The 18735-nt window shown below is 35.7% G+C and overlaps 2 protein-coding genes across 7 annotated transcripts in view; one reads left to right on the forward strand and one right to left on the reverse strand.

Moving 5' to 3' along the window:
• Nucleotides 1-231: 231 nt before the first annotated feature.
• dusp19a (dual specificity phosphatase 19a) lies at nt 232-4907 on the reverse strand. The gene is made up of 4 exons (XM_082175525.1): nt 4462-4907; nt 3861-3907; nt 3587-3739; nt 232-2788 (listed from the first exon to the last, which is right to left on the reverse strand). Exons 1-4 carry the CDS (start codon nt 4682-4684, stop codon nt 2570-2572), a joined length of 642 nt encoding a protein of 213 aa, XP_082031651.1. The 5' UTR covers nt 4685-4907; the 3' UTR covers nt 232-2569.
• A 1771-nt stretch (nt 4908-6678) lies between these two features.
• The window catches only part of nckap1 (NCK-associated protein 1), a 54010-nt gene continuing 41953 nt past the window's right edge, over nt 6679-18735 (forward strand). For 4 of the 6 annotated variants that reach the window (XM_082176668.1, XM_082176671.1, XM_082176670.1 and 1 more), the window contains exon 1: nt 6679-6983. In XM_082176668.1, coding sequence (XP_082032794.1) covers nt 6876-6983 — 108 coding nt within the window. In that variant the 5' untranslated portion in view covers nt 6679-6875. The remainder of the gene's footprint in view (nt 6984-18735) is intronic. The other 2 variants (XM_082176672.1, XM_082176673.1) reach the window with 1 other exon arrangement.

Below are 18735 nucleotides of genomic sequence, written 5' to 3' on the forward strand. Positions count from 1 at the left end.
AAAATGTTTTGCAAATATCTAAATAACACTTACCTTTGATAAGTTAATAAGCAATTCCAAAAAAATTTCATTCAATATGTTATGTTTATGAGGCCAGTGTAGTTTATAGATTGAATTACATTTAATTTGACTGAAATTTAAATCTAGTTAAAGACACTGACAAAAAAATTGTTTGCAAAAAAAAATATATACAGACATGTAAAGTATCTTAATATACATATTTTATTCAGTATAATCCATTCCACACATTCATACTTAAACGTCAAAAACAGGCTCGGTCTACACCACAAAATCCAAGAAGTTCTAATAAAAAATATATATATGATGACAAATTACAATCTTCAGAAAATCAAAACAGGTTTAAACAAGTATTTTAAGATAAAAAAAAAAAACTACATTACTATGCAATCTATGGACAAAAACATCCAAATATGTGGGCCTAATGAAAATTACAAAATTACAAAAGAAAACTGAACTTAGATTTGATGTAACAGGAATACTTCTTCAACTCGTCCCTTTCTTCTGGTTGATATTTAAGTTACTTTATTGCACAAATATAGCTTAACATCCCAGACGCAATCCAAGGAAGTTAAATGACGACAAAATGCCTAGTGTTACTATCAAAGACCAAGTTACTGAGTATAAGAAGCTGGTTTAAGAGCAGAATGTTATTCTTTATTTGTATTTTTATTTATTTTTTTACTGAATTGGATCTAACCATTTTACTAAACAGATGAAAAGGCTAAATGTGAGCTGTGACCACAAGATGTCACTATCAGATTCTAAATGCCTGATGAATTTAGCAGAACAGGATGATAACTGCATCTGAAATGATACACTCTGTTTTGCTGATTTATTATGATAAGAAATGTATACCCCATAGAAGCTACTACAATTAGTGTATGGGTGTGAATGGCCTTTAAATGTGAATTCCTGAAATTGAACTGTTACTGAATTTACAGAATGAAAAATAATACAGTGTATTGGAAATGGGAACTAATGCCAATCTCATCTGTTATTGTAGTGAATTTCTTTGTACTGCAATTCAGTAAATTCCTCTTCCTGTCATTTAATTCAAATTCCAACTCATGACCTAAAAGCCAATAATGAACTCTAAAAACTGTCTGTAATAGGACACAATGTATATACTGTATTAATATGAAGGATTTTTTTTTTTTTTACAGGTGTTTTACCTGTATGTTGAATTATGCACTGCATTGAATTGTGTTTTAGGGTTAACAGAAATGTCCGTAAAATTAATAGATAATGTCCTGACAGAAAATTACCAGGTCATTTTTTACAGTGTGTTGTTGTAATGCCTGTGGCTGTACTCACTTGTCCATTTAGTCATAATCCCAGCTAACAATAAAATGTTCTAAGAATGTATTGCTAATGTTCCCATAAAGTTATGACAACATTATTTCTGAATGTTCTCTGAACATTCGAAATGTCGATTTAAAAAAAATAATAAAGAAAGAAAACTTGGTTATGAGAGCATTAAGGGAACATTCCATTTTGCAAACATTATGGGATTGTTACTATTGAATGTTCTCTGAACATTCTGAAACAAGTAGTAACAGTTAAAAATGTTAGACGAATGTCCAACTAACATTTTAGAAAAAAAATAAAATGTGTTTCATGAATGATTTATAGATGTTTTTGTGCTAACATTTTAAGAACATTATTAAAGACCAGATAACTTTGAATGAATGTTCTATTAATGTTACTGGAAGAACATTTGTTCATAACTTTGAGAGAACCTTGCCAGAACACTCTGAGAATGTTCCCAGTTAGTTGGTTTAGCACCTATTAGACAATTCCAAAGTGTTAAATCAAAGTCATATATGAGACTGCAATGGAAGCACTGGTGGCTTTAAAAGAGCAGTTCACCTAAAAATCAATATTCTGCCTATATTTACTCACCCTCATATCATATATTAATTGTTTTTTTGTTTTTGTTTTACAAAAAGACAACAACAAAAAACTCAATAGAAGTAGTGCATATTACGCATGTGCCATATTCTAAGCTTTGTGTGAGGAACAGACTGAAATTTAAGTTATTTACTAAAGTTGCCTTGCCTTGACAGCCATGGGCCCTATTCACTTTGAGGAAAAGAGCAGCTTAGACATTTCTATATCACCATTTATGTTCTACAGAAGAAAGAAAGTGGTCACACTTTAACTACTATTATACTTGCATCAAAAAAATAATTCCAATAATTCTATTGTGTTTATGTTGTATTGCAAAAACAATACGGGCAAGGTAAGGGACAGCTTTGGTGGTATGGGTAGGTTTGAGGTATAGAGGAAGGGTCAAACAGTGTAATTGTGGATGTAATTACATGCAGGTATTTATAAAATGCAAGTAAAATGTAAAAACATATGCACTCAATAAGTGCATTGTATCTTATGTCAGTACACAGTAGTTAAAGACACCTAATATAAACTGGGACCAAGAAAGTCCTAAAGCTTAAAAAAAAGATGTGAGGATGAGAAAATGAGGGCAGAATTTTAATTATGAGGTGAATTATCCCTTTAACATTGAGTGGATGCAGCCATAGTATAATGTTCAATCATGACCCAAACCATTTGCTTGTGTAGCGTCTTGTGGTCTGAAGTTTTTCAGCTGTTCCATGAAACCTGGATTTGGACAAGAGGCCGGTCGAGCAGATTTCACCAGTGCAAACGTGTCACCAAATGCCTGATTTTCCTTCAACATCAGATATCCAATGACAACTGAGACAGAACGTGAAACTCCGGAATTGCAGTGGACAAGTACAACTCCTTTCTGGAGAGAGAAAACAACTGTTCAGTCAAACAGAAGGAAAATAAATGGTTTCCAGAAGCTACTAGAATCCCTCTATGGAGGCATTTAATTTCACATCATTACATACTCCATTATAAAGCATGTAATTAATCCTATGCTAATTGCAAGGAATTACAAAATTGCAAGTTACGGGTGAGAGAACCACATTCCGTCGAGTTGAGAAGAACATCAATTGATTAACTGAGCCGTTGTTTCCCTTTGCATCATAGACGACATAGTAAATTAGGTGGCGGGAGGTGCTACGCTCATTTTACAAAGGAATGGAAACTTATTTCCAGCAGCCATTGTAATCATAAACCTTAGTGAATTTGAATCATGAGGCAGTGTCAGGTTAAGGGTGACTGGCGACACTATTTAGTAAAGAGGTTGTATGACAAACAATGGCCCGTTAGTGATATGATCTTTCTACAACTTGCTGAATAATGCATTGTGAAAACTCAGCATCCATTATTCAGCACTCCGCATGGTCACCTAGAATAAGAGAGTTAGCCATTGGATGACCGATGCGGTATCACATAGGCCAGGCGCTAAAGCCCAACGCTCAGGAAATTACACTGAGAGAATGAAATAATATCCCTATTTTAATGCTGCCAGACCTCCATACATTGGTGTTACATTATGCAAAATGCAAGGATTTGAGCAAAAACGAATGATTTTGTGCAAAATCATTCTTGGAAATCCCAAAATATTAACCCCAAATGTATATTTTATATGTGTATATAATTATGACTAGGCAAAGAAACAAAAGGCAAATGTTACCTCAGCTTTAGCCTGGTCTATAAACTGTGCACACTCCTTGATATATGATATGATATTAGTGTCAGGCAGATCCATTATGCTCAGTGTCTTATAGATGAACAAGTCAGGGAAGGCATTTTCCACACCATACGCAACATTTAATATATGTGTGACCTGAAATCAATAGAAACACATTATACGTCATCAAGTAAAGTTACATTATAAATTATAATAAAATGATATAGTAATAATAATAATAAACTCAAGTAAATAAGAAATCAGTCAAGCACATTACCTTATATTTCCTCAAAGTACCAAAGTCATGAGCGGCATCTTGTGACCCTATGAAATAAACATAAATAAAAATCATGCATTACTATTATATATCAAAATTGTTAATACTTTATTTTACAGTGTCCTTGTTACATAATGTTACATGTATTTACCATAGTAATAACAGTAAATTATGCATAATTGCATGCAACTAACCCTCAACCAATCCCTAATCCTACCCTAACCCTATAATAAGTACATGTTGTTAATTAATATTACTCAGTACTTAAATATATAATAACACTGTAACAATGGCACCTTAAAATAAAGAGTAACCTAAAAATCTAGAATATATTACATTATTAGAATAATTTGTAATAACTTTTTTTTAATCATTTATAGGCTTTTATCATTTTACTTTATATATAACCAGAAATATAATTTACATTTAATGCATTAATTACGTAGCCTACGCAATGTACAACATTAACATGATACAATACAAAGTTTTTAATCATATAATTCTATACATTACATTTTATAATGACTAAAACAGGCCATAACGTGAGGTTTTACGTATTTTTGTTACAGTGTCAAATGAGAAGATCAACTAGCCTACTCACCAAGCAACATATATGGTTTAATATATCCAACCTGAAGATCCCAGTTATTATCCTGAACATATCCACATGCAGTTTCAGGCTGTGCTGTTTCCTCAACCACCTGTACAGTGGAACCTCTCCATGTCTCAATAATCCGCCTGCCGCTCAAAGTCGTTACTCTGGTGCATTGTTTTCGCAATTTAGTTTTGGAGAAGGATTTTATTTCTTGTGCAAGCGACTGCATCACATTTGCGGCGAGGATGTCCCAAGCAGAAATGTAAAGGCTCCTAATCTTAGTTTGTGCTGTGAGACTGTGCTTTGCTCCCTCCCTAGTAAATGAATGCCCGTCTAAATTTCTGTGACCTTGATACTACCTGAAAACTGAGAAGATTCATTAGCGCACCTCAGCATAATTACCTGGGGAAGATCAAAACAACAGTGACACCTAAAGGAGAGAAATATAACTGCGTGTGTTTGCCTGCATTAGTGAACCTGTTCCCAATGCGCAAATGATTCACGTATTTTCAGGACAGGCAACTTTATAAAATAATTTATTATGTCAGCAATTTTCTGGGTGCAGTCGGTTTACGTTCGTCTCACGCGAACGTCTTTGGAGCAGACACTGCAATTATTAGGCTATCTAATAATCCTAAAGAGTTTTTATTTTTAATATAGGCCTATATATACGATTTTGCCATATATTTGTGAAAATCTAAAGTGATGTTAAATAACAACAGTAGCCTACGTGTGTTTTGTCAATAACCGCCTAATTTGTCAATAACCCATGTAGCCATACATAGCTGTAGTAGCAAATTAAACAATCTACTTTTTTTGTTTTGTGAAAACTGGTTTGAAAACGCTGTTGAAGCTGTAGGCCTACTTATAGGCTACCTATGTTAAAAAAATAAGAATAAAAAAAGAGTATTGTTTTTTATATACAAATGAATGAATGGATGAATGAATGACAGATTGATGCGCTTTCAAATCACTGCTTCATGAAGCTTCGAAACCTTTGTGAATAATTTGTTTCGAATCATTGGTTCGGAGCGCGTATTGATCAAATTCAAGTGGTAGGCAGTGGTAGGCAGACTGCAGTGCAGAGTCAAATGACGACCAGCTCCTCCTCTCTCCAATGGGGTGGGATTAGTCCAGCTCCTCCTCTCTGGAGCTCGAAGGGAGTGGAGGGATAGAGTTTTGGGTAGGGTTAGGGTGTGGTTGGATATTCTAGCTCCACCCATTAGGCCCAAATTACAATCACTCCTCCTCGCTGGAGCTCTTGTAATGCTTCATTGTTTTTAATAGAAAAAAGAACAAAAAATGAATTCTGCCTTTGTCAGTTTGTCCGGTTTGTCGAAACAGGGCAATGATGGTGAAGTATATGATGATTTTAATAAACATGCATAGGCTATATAATGAAAATTGAGAGTGATAGCGTAATTGTTTCTAATTGGCCTAAAAACCAAAACCTGCCCAAAACATAGGCTATAGGTAAAACGGACACTACAAAGTTAGGCTATATGCTACAAGAACAAATTATGCAGGGACTTCATATTAAAGGGTATTCAATTATTTGTAATTACATTTAGATTACACTTTCATAAAAAGTATATGTATATATATATATAAGTATATATAATATTTATGGCTTCAGATGATTTGCACAACTTTGACCTGCATATTTCTCCACAGTGCAATGTTTCAATCACTTCGAATTAAAATATTTAGCGAAGCAGTTGGTTCAATTTATTCAGTCTCGCATCACTGATAACAGCATTTCTGAATCTTTAAACTCTTAGGCCTGGTTTCACAGACAGGGTTTAGATTGAGCCAGGATTAGACCTAAGTTCAATTAGGGCATTTAAGTAGCTTTTATAAATGTGTCTTAAAAAAAAAAAAAAAACATTACTGGTGTGCATCTTGAGATCTTGAGAATACAATGGCACTGACATGTGTTAAGATGTTAGTGCAAGTTGCTTTCAGTTAAAACAGCTCAAACATGCATTTTAGTCTTAGCCTAAAGGGGGGGGGGGGGGGGGGGTATCTTGGTTTATTATCTAAAAAACGTATGATGCATTAAACTGCTTGTATTTGCATGTGTATAAATGTATCAAATACATTTTAAGCTTAAAACTATAAAACCCACAGAAAATAATTAAGACAAAAACATTTTTGCAACAACTATCATCAGCATGATGGGGGCGGCGGTCCTGCGGAGTGCTCCGGTCACGTGACGCAGTGACGTTGCCGGAAGCAGCCTCGTTCTGGCCGTCAGGGCAACACCTAGAAAAAAAATACATCCCGACGACGCGCCTGAAGCCCGTAATATGGGCGAATTTTAACACTAAAAACCAACTCGTTTTGGCACTTTAACCTTTAACACTACAAGAGGAATCCGTTCGGTTGAGATTTAGCTCGTTTTAACGGTCGTTTGAGCCATGTCTCGGAGCGCGCTGCAGCCGAGCCAGCAGAAGCTGGCGGAGAAACTGACGATCCTCAACGACCGCGGCATCGGGATGCTCACGCGCATCTACAACATAAAGAAGGTGAGAATAAGCGCTTCATGCATGTGTGTAGCAGAGGACTGCAGTAAACCTATACAAATGCACAACCACATACACACACACGGGTTTGATGTGGCCAGGCCCTGATTGAGTGAGTGAGTGAGTGTGTGCGTGCGTGTGTATGCGCGCGACACAGCCATAAATCAATGTTTACATTGTATAGTGCATTAATGTCTCATTTGATTGAGATTTAGTACAGGTTAGTGAATTTTCTAGGGGGTCGATCTAACATATAAAAATAACGATGATTATAATGTTGAGATTAGGATGAGGGTGGCTAATGTCCTAGTTTTACACCCCCTACGATCTTAAAGCAGATATTATGCTAGCATATCTATATACTGGCACTGTATACTCAGGGTTAAGGGCACAAAGCTGTGATTGAGAGGGCCTGTGAACATTGTGTGTCCAGACTAGAACCTCATCGTGACCCAGCTTTTAAAGCACTGATAATGACCCATCTATAGAAGAGGATAATCCAATCCTGGCATCACAGCCCTGAAAGCTGTAGTTTCTACAAAGATCTAATTGTGGGTAGTTGGTAGCAGCTTGGCAGTCCTGGTCAATTTGAATCTTCCAGTTTGATATCTCAGTGGGTGTGTTGAAATGATCTCATCCAAGCCCTTTCAATCGTTCATCTGTCATACCTGAAGTCCAGAGCATGTTTGACAGATGTCAGATGTGTAGGATTCTGAAGTGGTGGTTTGACAGTTGTGTCCTGCAGTATTGATCTTTCATAATTTCCCTTTATCAAAAGGTGGATTTAATTGTAAAAGTTGTTTGATTTTGCTCAGCTGTAATTAGAAATAATTGATCTGTGATTTAAGAATCAGAGGCACAAACTGGTTATGCCTAGTATCTTGGGATTTGAGCGGCACGATGGTGGATAAATTGAGAATCTTTTTTTCTTCCTTTTTTTTAATAGAGATTAAGATTCTGAATAGACATCTAAACAAAACATGTTATATACTTGAGGTTCTGACAAAATGTTAGTTGCTGTAGTCTACTTATTAAATATTTAATTAATTCGAATAAATGTTTATTATTTTAAATTAGTTTGAAAAAAATTATTAGATGACTCATAAACATATTTGGGTAAATATCACAGAACATGTCTGGGTCACATTTCACTCTAAAATCAAAAGGATATTTTGCTTAAAAATCTTTTGCATTGTGACATTATTTTCATGGCAATTAAGCAGTAAATGCGTATATCAAAAGTGGTAGAATAAAAATATTCCACTTTTGACTAGTGATGCTCCGATCAGGATTGTTATTTACAGTAATGAAGTAGATTTTTGTTTTAATTGAGAGTCAAATAAATAACCAGATTAAGCACAACAAATATTAATTTTACAATTAACATTTTAATAGGCCTTTAAAAACAGGGCTTATGCAAAACATTATCCATATTAGGATTCTCTGGCTTATTAAAGACAGAGCCTACAAGACTTAATGTCAAACTGAACATAATTACAACTGAACATGTTTCTTGATACCGCGTAATAACTCCACACACTGACATGACCGCGGCACTGAAGTCTGCCATCATCAATCTGCGATCGTTTGGTGAGATCTGCCTATTTTAGTGACTCCCGATCGAGTCATAGAATGTGATTATCGGCTGATACCGATCTGAGGCAAATCAGTCGGAGCATCCCTACTTTTGACCCACAATTAGGTCCCGGCTTGTTATTAATATGTTACCAACGAGCCGAGACCAGTATTGTGTTTTGACCCATTTATATATATATAATTTAAATGATTTATACATAATGAAAGCATTGTTTAAATTATTAAATTATGCTTTAAAATATATATTACAGTGTCTTTAATGGTAACATTGTTTCATACCTAGGTTAGATTTTAGTGACAAGCCATTTGTGAATTTGTGAAAAATTTTGATTGTGAATTAAATTTGAGTGCTTATTTAAAGTCCCCCTGTAGTCAATAATTTAACTCATCTTTGATCACCAAAATGACATATTTAAATGTTTTTTTCCTGTGAGTGTTTTTTTATTCATGCCTTAATATAGCTTGAATGTAACCACACCCTTACTTCATTTAGTATAGGCGGACCATTAATATGCAAATTAGCCCCGCCTCCATTCAATCACATCACCTCAGAAATCCACTCGGTCATCTCAAGTCGATGATGTATCAGAATGGTAATGCGTTTTATGTATCGCTCTCTACAACATCGGACACATAACGGTAGTTAATATGATTAGCCTTTTGCTTGACTATGTTGTCAAACAGCTAATAATGTTGATAATGTTACACAAACCATGTTTCCATTCATTATCTCAGAGTCAGACAGCTGCCTTCTGAAAATCAGCAACCTTAAAACGCTTTGAACAACTTAGAAAGCCAGTGGAGAAGGGCAGTGGAGAAGGGCATAGGGCATATTCATCGTAATATACATCATGTACATAATTCACCCGCTATATTGCTAAATGCTTGATTTTTCATATCAACAGAAAAATATACCGGGATAACCTGGCTTCTCTTGAGACTCCGCGGCTTCACTACATAGTTAATTTGCTAAAGCCTGCCGGCACGTTGACGTGATTGGTTACGAGGTAGTTTGTGACGTCAGAAACACCAGCGATTTCAAACCGTCTTTTTTCACTGCAGTTTTAGGGAGAAAATACTTAAACACCACATAGACATATAAACAACATTTAAAAACTTGATTTTCACCACAGGGGGACTTTAACATAATATTCACTGGGGGAAAAAAATATATGTAAAAAACCCACAGACAATAGATTTTGATAGATAACATGTCTGATAAACAAACAAACTGATGCTGATAATCTGAATAAGGCCCAATTATTCATTTGTCTGGCTGGTATATTGGCCTATCACTAAAAAAATCCTACCAGGAACTAAAATGTCCAGACACATATCACACTATTGGGAAGTGCTTAAATGTCATGAAATAATGGTCTTTATTTTTAGGTATGCAACATATTTTTTCTCTTATTGTTGGTTTGAAATGTGAGCTGGACATGTTTTCATGAGATCCTCCCATATTACACTTTCAGCAATCAGAGGGCTTGAAATATCTTGAATCGTGCTAGCATCACACACAAAGCCTGTCAATTCTAGTCAGTTCTTTCAAAATTAATTTTTTCTTACCCTTTGCCATTAAAGCCACTTCTAAGGTTTTTAAGAAAGGCTTGGCATTGATGCTAGCCGTAATGGCAGCAGTCCAGATCACAGCAGAAAGTGGGCTATAGTGGAGAGGACCATCGGCGTTAGCATTTTTTCCTCCCTCTGGCTGTGAACTCGCTCAGATATGTGATGTGAATTCATCAGTGAGTGTGATGCCCGTTTAGAGCGCAAGAAGGTCTCTGGAGTGCCGCCTGTCTCTCCATGCCCACTGATGTCACTCTTGTTGTATGTCTGACCTCGCTCATTCAGACAAGTCAGGGGTCAACCCAATATTAGTGATATTCTGTCATATTCTTGTGTACCCCCATGCACCATATCCATTCGGAATACAACACAGTTGAGTGCACTGTGGGAAACTTGACTGTACCAGTTCAGTGTTATTGCCCATTATTTCATATATAGCATTTTTTTTCTGTCGAATTTAGTTGAGGGATTGCTTTTCCACAGGACTAGAAATTGGAATACATGCTTTTGGTAGTCCTGTTGCCTAGCAACTGGCAGGCATTGCATTGAGTGCTGTAAGATCTACGTTGCGTTCTGGTGGGTACAGAGAGGGAGTTAAGATTTTAGATGGCATTTGATGCTGGTTTGATTCTGAATTCCTGAAACTGACATTCAGTTGTTCTTTCTGCTTTGTAATGTTTACTATCCAAGCGAATCTATCTAAGTTTTTCATAAGTTTAAACCTTAAGTAGACATCTTTCCTGTGCTTGTGCAATTTAAGCATAGAATGATAACTGACACTGACTTTGTTTTAAACACAAGTTGTGCTAAATGCAGTTTGGAATTTGTTGGGTTTAGCTGCCAGTAGCATATAGGTTGGGTAGCAAAACTGTGTCACAGGAAATGACAGCAGAATTCTTCCATGGAAACAGCCTCAGGAAGTGCGCTCTTATCTCACAGTGTTTAGCTCGACATGAAATCCTCAAAGACCCCTTTTTCACCAAAATAGTGCTGGTGCCAAAGCCATTACCCAAACCAGTAGCAATTCTGTGCACTTCCACCGAAAGCAGGACAAATGGGTTCCACAGCAGGAATATAACCTACATAGTTTTCACAATGTTAACCACTAGCTCAACCAGACTCAAATCCAACAACCAGCTAGTCGATTAGTGAGGTTGACTATTTAATCTAGAATTTTTTTTATTTTTTATCTGTAGATGTATTATACACACAAAAGAGAAATATCTTTTGCATCCCACCAAAAGTTTTTCATGTTTGATTTGGCATATGAAATTAAAAATAATAATAATTCTTAAGACCCCATGCTTTCTCTTCCTTTACATAAGGGCTGGGCATTGACACAAATTAAATTTTGATTCACAAACGTGATTTAATTCTGATTTTGATTCCATTCATTTCAATATCGATTCATTTGGATCTAAATCAAGTACACTACATGTCAATTTTGAGGAAAATAAATCTCTGAACTAATGCAGTAAATATACAGGGAACCCTGTCAATTGGTACATTACTATAATATTGAAGGTTTAAATTAACTATTTATTTATCAAATTTAAATTGCACAGTTTAAAAAAATATATAATTATGATATAATAATAACTTTTTAATTACATAATTGTGTTTGTACTCAATTTGTTTTTTTAAATGTAATAGGGATTTTCATGACCAATTCCAAATCCGGTTGCTGATTTGTCTGTTTTTCTTTTAAGTAAATTTATTTGTTGTTTATTTGCTCTATTACAGGCCAAACTGGCCTTTCACAAAAATATCTATAACCATTTGAAATGAAAGGCAACCACTCCATTCATGATCCAAACAAAAGCCCTATTCAGACAGGACTAGTTTCTCGACAGTAGGTGGCGCTTATGGAACAGCAGAGATATAACGTTGTCTTGGTTCCCGCTGTAACCAAAGCAGCGCTGCACTTATAGAGGTAAGAGGAAAAGCACGACTCTGTTCTCCTCTTTGCGTCCGTCTTTGGTGTGTCTCGTCTCTGTTATCTGCCAAAATAAAACTAAAAACCGGTTCAGATTTATTGCCAGTCGACCGGTGCATCTCTAAAATATAAACATTTAAATTGAGGCTGCATAACTTGTTTTCATGATGGATTTATTCAAACGTTCAAGACAAATTTAACAACAGGTTAAGTAAAAATATAAACGAGCAAGTATATTTATCAAAATGCACCTTTCGAGTTTTTCTAGCTGAATTTGAAAGCTGAAACTTAGCTCATATCAAAAGTATCAAAGCACAAAGCTTATTGCAAGTTAATAGATGGATGGCGCGCTTTAAATAAGATTTTTAAGAATCAGTATCGTTTAATCAAAATGAGAATTGATTAAAATCAAGAAATCTGTATTTTCAACCCTTTCCTACTTAACGTTGCATTCTGTGTAGCTGTATTGGCACCAACATCATTTTGGTGGAAAAGGGGTAAGAAACAATATAAAGCTACACCCTCTTTAAAGCTACTTCTCTTGAAATAACAGTTTAACTGAGTTCAAATGATCAAGCACATTTATGCCTCGTTTCCACCAAGTGGTACAGTACAGTTCAGTACGGCGGGCACACAATGTTTGCCGTTTCCATTGTCAAAAAGTTGTGAATGTTACCCTAATTCCGAACCGTACCACTTTTTTTGGGCCCCTTCTGTTGGGGTACCAAGCACAGTAGTCCAGTACTAAAAGGTGGAGCTAGACTCACTGCTGAACGTTGATTGGTTGACAGAGAATCGTAACTTGCGCATGCCACAAGGGGAATGACACATGCCGACAAGCAAAAACAAGATTTCTTCTTCACGCAAGAATTACATTGATCGCTACTTTCCGGCATACACCACGCCTATCATGGGTACTGTTGGTGGTGGAAACGCAAGCCGTATTAGGGTTTACCTTCCTGAATCGTACAGAACTGTACTGTACTGTCCTGTACCACTCTGTGGAAACGAGGCATTAGTGCACTATTCGATGAAGTGCTATTAGGGCTGAGTAAAAAAATCTCGATTTTAATCGATTCTCATTTTTACGAACTAATATCGATTATTAAATCCCAAGAATCGATTAGGCTAGTCATCCTGTTTTCAGCTGATGAATGAATGGAACATTGTAGCGCACATCCCATCCAATAAATCACAATCATCTTTGTGCTTTGTTACTATTGATATGAAACAAAGTGTCAGATTTCAAATTGCGTCCATTTTCTTACGAAATTCAAAAACATAAATACCTTTTTGGCGCTGTGGCGTGAGATCGCTCTAGCTCAGCTCAAGAGAAGCAGCGGCGCGCACATGATCTTCTCTTCCGCCTTAATAATACCAGTTACAGCGCGAAATAAACATAAATGAGCATCTGAAAGTGTGTTAAAAGATAGCGTACAACTTATTGAAATCCATATCGTCACATGGAATCACTCAATCAGTGTTTCAACCGTGGAAAGATGTCAGTAAAACAGCTTGTAAACAATGTCATGTAACATCACATTTACCTCAGAAAAATCATATCCAGTGACTATAAAGACAGGAAAATTAACTCTAGAGAGGAGCATTTTGCTAAATATATGCACCATATTACATATTCATTATAGTCTAATTGTTAATGTTCTTCAATATTTAATATATGTTTGAATAAATCTGGCAAGTATTTATGACAGCCACCATTTAAATGGTTATATTTTATATAACTTTATTATTATATAAATAAATAAAAGTGTAATTTAAGTTTTCAGTTATTTTTTACCTTCAATATCATAGTAGGCTAATGAAGCCTAGTAGGCTCGACTGACTCCCATAGTTTACAGCATTAGTTAAAAGATTTGTTTTCCTTGAAAAAAATTGCCATGTATTGTACCTGATATCCAAAATAATCAATATTGAATCGAATCGAATTGCAAGCTTGTGAATCGAAATCCAATCAAATTGTGAAATTTGTGTCAATACCCAGCCTTAAGTGCTAAACCATCTAGTACTCTTACCTGATATCACTTCTGATTGAAATGACATGGATAGTCTGAGATCAGTGACAGTCAGCTGTAATTGGCTCTTTGCTTTTATAATTCTGTGCATGAGATGATTTGATGCAAGTGAGCAGATAATAATGACCTTTTTGTTTGTTTGTTTGTCTGTTTTGTTTGTTTGCGCGCTCTATGTTTGCAGTGTGATTCTGTTCGTCATTCTTTAAGTTCAGATCTGTTTTCAGTCATTTTGTGAACATGTTGACCTTGGTTCCCTTTTACTTGCATGGATTATGTTTCTTTGACTAATCACAAACTTCCTAGTCTTTTCTTGAACATGGACGTGAATTCTGAACTCAGCCCGCAGTGTTCCTGCTCCCGGAGGAGTGAATTCTGCATGGTGTCAATGTTAGCTCTGGGAACGACTGCACTGTGTGACCCAACTGACCCCTTGCGTCCCTCCTTAGGACCCGAAACAACACACTAACTGGAACGACTTACATTTAGTTCCCAAAGCTAATTTGTTTTGAAGTGAACATGCATGGTAGACATTGGAACCTGTGTTTATGTGTAATTTTCTCTCTTTCTGTTACAATGCTTCCCCCAGCAAGGACAAGTTTGGAAGGTTTGCACAGCTTTTCACCTTCCTAAAATCTCAGTTTCCCCCCCTTCCCCCTGCTCTCAGTCTCATGTCCCATGATCTTTCTGTACGCAACTCACAAAAAAAGGCCCTTCCCAAACTGTAGCACCAGCAGGACTCTTCTGTTTAATCTTTCTTTAAACAGATTTATTTCTGTTTCTTCAGCGCAGTGATTTTGATTTGTTGTTTTGCGAAGCTAAATTTATGGCAGTCTTACAGATGTTGAGTGGTTAGAGCTGGGCGGTAAACAAAAATCGAATAATTCTCAATTAGATCTTAATATTTTTAGCTGCATTTTGACACATGTCTATATTTATGGATGTGTTCTGAAATGGCTTAAAAAGTTTTGTGAGCAGAGGAGCCATCATTTTGACAGCCATTCACTTCATAGATTCAACATTTTTATTGCAATTAGTAAAATACAGATTTAACTTTTTTTTTGTTCTATACTGGAAACAAAAATCAAGTCAGTTAATGTTTATCCATATTTTTACATTTTTATGTTATGATCAGTGTTGGGTAAGTAATTAATTACTAGCTACTGATTACGTCTTCAACCGTGTAATTAGATGACTGTTCTAATTACTCTCTCTAAAATGTATTGCATTACTTAATAAATCTCATTCCAAGGATAGACATGACACTGCTCTTTTAATTCTTTCAAATAAAAAAATATAAAATTGCATAAATTATTTTTGAAATGACCAAAGTATTTAAAAATGAGAAGGTTACATTTAAAACATACATTTTGACTTTAGACTTTACATTTTTATGTTAAATCCACTATTGTTTTACATATAATTGTTCTATAGTCTATACAGTATTTAATGCAATTACATCAGAAGTAACTGTAATTAAAAATTAAGAGTAATCCCTTAGTTCATTTTCTCAAGGGGAAAGTTACACCCAACACTGTTTATGATGCACACATTTCTTTAGGCATCATAATATACAATATAAAATATTGATACATTGTGCAAAAGTTTGAATAGATAGTCGGTCGCTCTTTAAGAAATTGTGCTCTAAAAAGTAGTAAATCTTTGCTGTTTTCTAGCACTATCCATTCAATTTAGCACTATTTGACAGCAAAAGTAATGTGCCGAATCCAATAAAAAAAATAAAAAAAAATCACTAATATAGGCCGATTCACGAATATCGCCCAGCCAAGTATGTTACAATCCTTTGCTTACATTTGTTAGGGTAATAAATATTATTAATGCATGAGGCTTATTTTAATTTTCCATTTTTTCCCTTATTTGTTTGTTTTATTTTTACCATCCTCTTTATTTTCAGCAAGTTTGCTTTTAACTGCAAAGCACAAGTTGGATGTCAGTAGTCTGATAAACAAAGAAGAACAAAACCAGCCACAGCCAGCCATTTTTGAAGCATAGTATAGATTCTCTGTGGGTTTATTTATTTACTCCTCTGTGATTGGCTGTGTTAAATTATCAGTGGGCACAGGAGTAATTTAGCTAATGTAAATTTAATGTTAGTGTGCTTCGAGCTGATTGCCGGTTTGCTTCATTTCCAGGGCCTGCGTGTAACTCGCGTCAGTTTGCTAGCCATGCGGTGTCTTTTTTTTGGGAACGACCTAATGGGCTTTGTATAAAAACACATGTTGTCTTACAGCACCCAGAGCCTCTGTGTGTTGCCGTGCACACTGGAATGGTCTTGAGGTTTGATGCTGTGTTAGCTGTAGGTGCATGTAAAGCATCATGTAACGTGTCATGTGACCATATACACTGCCCTGCCTCAGCTGCACGTCCACTGACGCGTTCCAGCTCCTTCACTCTGTAAGACACTCACCTCTTACAGAACAGCCAGCCAATCAGACTCACTGTCCAGCAAACCCACCATCTCTCTGTTGCTCTCTCTCTCTCTCTCTCACCAGGACTGTTTCTGATCATACACTGCTGTCTGTGTTCCACTAACTGCTCTCCAACTTCTCACGCAGCACCTTGTCCATTTGAAGAGCATTTTCAATTCTGTCCTCTCTCTTTTCCCCTTTTCCCTTTTTTTGTTGATTAGGGTTGGGAATCCAGAACTGGTATAATTTTTAGTATCTGTATTAAATCTGTTTAAAAACAAAAAGTATTTGTTTTAATTTTTAAAACAAAACTGGAACAATGTACAAAAATACAGTGCCATGAAAAAAAAACAAAAAAAACTTTACCTACATTATTTTATTTTTCTTTGGTCTTTATTGAATGTGTTGAGAAATACTATGCTCAATGAAACAATACGATACAAAAAATAAAACGACACTCATTTTTTTGACTAATACAACGACTGATACAACGTGTCACCAAGGCCGCCTACTACAACGTGTGACCAACACTCAGATGCGCGCTAGTCAGAATATGTGCTCTTCCTGGAACAACACGGCAACTTAACCCAATGAATTCACAATGATTTATTAAAATAGTGTTCTTATTATAATGTTATGTAACATAAGTCACAATCACATAGTCATTATTACTCGTGCATTGCTGTTTGAGCTGAAGCTGAAGCTCTAAATAAACACCGGTAAACTGAAGCACTTTGCTAGCGGGATATTTAACTCAACGAAAACGCATCCTAAATGAGATTAAGTAAGGGATAATGTACATCCAACCGGTGGTTCTCTCAAAATGACCCCGACAGGAAGAGGACCCCGAAGCCATGTAATAAACCAAATCCCGCTTATTACACGGCTACTTGCCACATAAGTAAATAATTAGACACGAAATATTGATCTGAGTTGAAATATTTTATTAGGTCTTCAAACGCAAAGCTTCCGCGGAGAGAGTTGCAGCGTGGCAAGTTCAAACTAAACATACATTTAAAAGATACGGTATACAGTCATTCATATCACTTATTACACAGCATTTCGCCACATAAATAATTATGGGGATAAGATATATTGATTTCAGATTAAACTGTTTTAAAATCATACCTGTTTGTATCTCATAATCCAACAGTGTACAAAACAATAATCACAAAATGGCAGCAGCTGCGTTTGTATGAAACAAGAGAGAGCGAGTCCACGATACTGGATGGCATAATTAAATAACTGTACACAAAATATTGATTCGACTGAGTTTTAATATTTTATTAGCTCACCAAACGCAAAACTTCCACAAAGAAACCCTGTTCCTTCAGTAACCCGGATGAGCCTGCGTCATCTGTTTTGAGCGGTTGTTATCTGGGAATAACTTACCGCTGGATGGCGCTATATTGACCAGTCAGAATCAAGTATTCCGCAGAGCCGTGTAATAATCAGATATATACAAAATAAACATAAAATTACAAATTATCTGAACAAAATGACGCAAATGTTCAAGTGAACTTGTACTAAGTTACGTGCTATTCAGAATGTGTGACTCGTGTTGTGGACACGCTCTTCCTGGAGCAACATGCATAAACAAGGCAACTAAGCTCAAATAATTCATGTTTTATTACTATATTTTTCTCTTTATAATGTTATATGTAGTATGACAGTTCCAGTCACAGTTAATATTAGTCATGCATTGCTGTTTGAGCTGCGTGCTCTGAAGCTGACCACCGGCACATTTTACTACTGCATCAATTCTTAACCAAATGCATCCTATAGAAGATAATCATTGGCCTACAGAAAATAAACACAATATTACAGCTTACATTTGCACAAAACAACAAGGCTGCAAATGCACACGCAAACATGTAGTCATGAAGGTGTAACTCTAGCCTTTTAACATAAAATGGTCCCAAACATAACTTGTGTCTGCTTTATGTTTGGCGGTTGAGCAGAACGCATTCACATGACCTTGCTTAATCGGCGTTCGATAAGTTTTATCAATGAAATTACTATGTTGATAGTAATTTCATCGATAAAACTTACCGAACGGCGATTGTTGAATTAATCGATCGTCGATTAATCGTTAGCATCCCTAATAGTAAGTAAATATAATATAGTGAATCAATTATTTTGTGCTTCCTAATAGGTTATAAGAATCATTATAAAACTGAAATAACTAAGTTCCT

The sequence above is a fragment of the Leuciscus leuciscus genome (genome assembly GCF_965113295.1).
Source record: "Leuciscus leuciscus genome assembly, chromosome: 7".
NCBI lineage: Eukaryota > Metazoa > Chordata > Actinopteri > Cypriniformes > Leuciscidae > Leuciscus > Leuciscus leuciscus.

What these genes read in the sequence shown, in the direction of transcription:
- dusp19a (XM_082175525.1), bottom strand. Translation starts at nt 4,684, where the DNA reads ATGCAGTCGCTTGCACAAGAAATAAAATCCTTCTCCAAAACTAAATTG. An exon ending in GTACTTTGAGGAAATATAAG is followed by an intron (nt 3,740 to 3,860) that starts GTAATGTGCTTG and finishes TATTGATTTCAG; the next exon opens with GTCACACATATATTAAATGT. An exon ending in TAGACCAGGCTAAAGCTGAG is followed by an intron (nt 2,789 to 3,586) that starts GTAACATTTGCC and finishes TTCTCTCTCCAG; the next exon opens with AAAGGAGTTGTACTTGTCCA.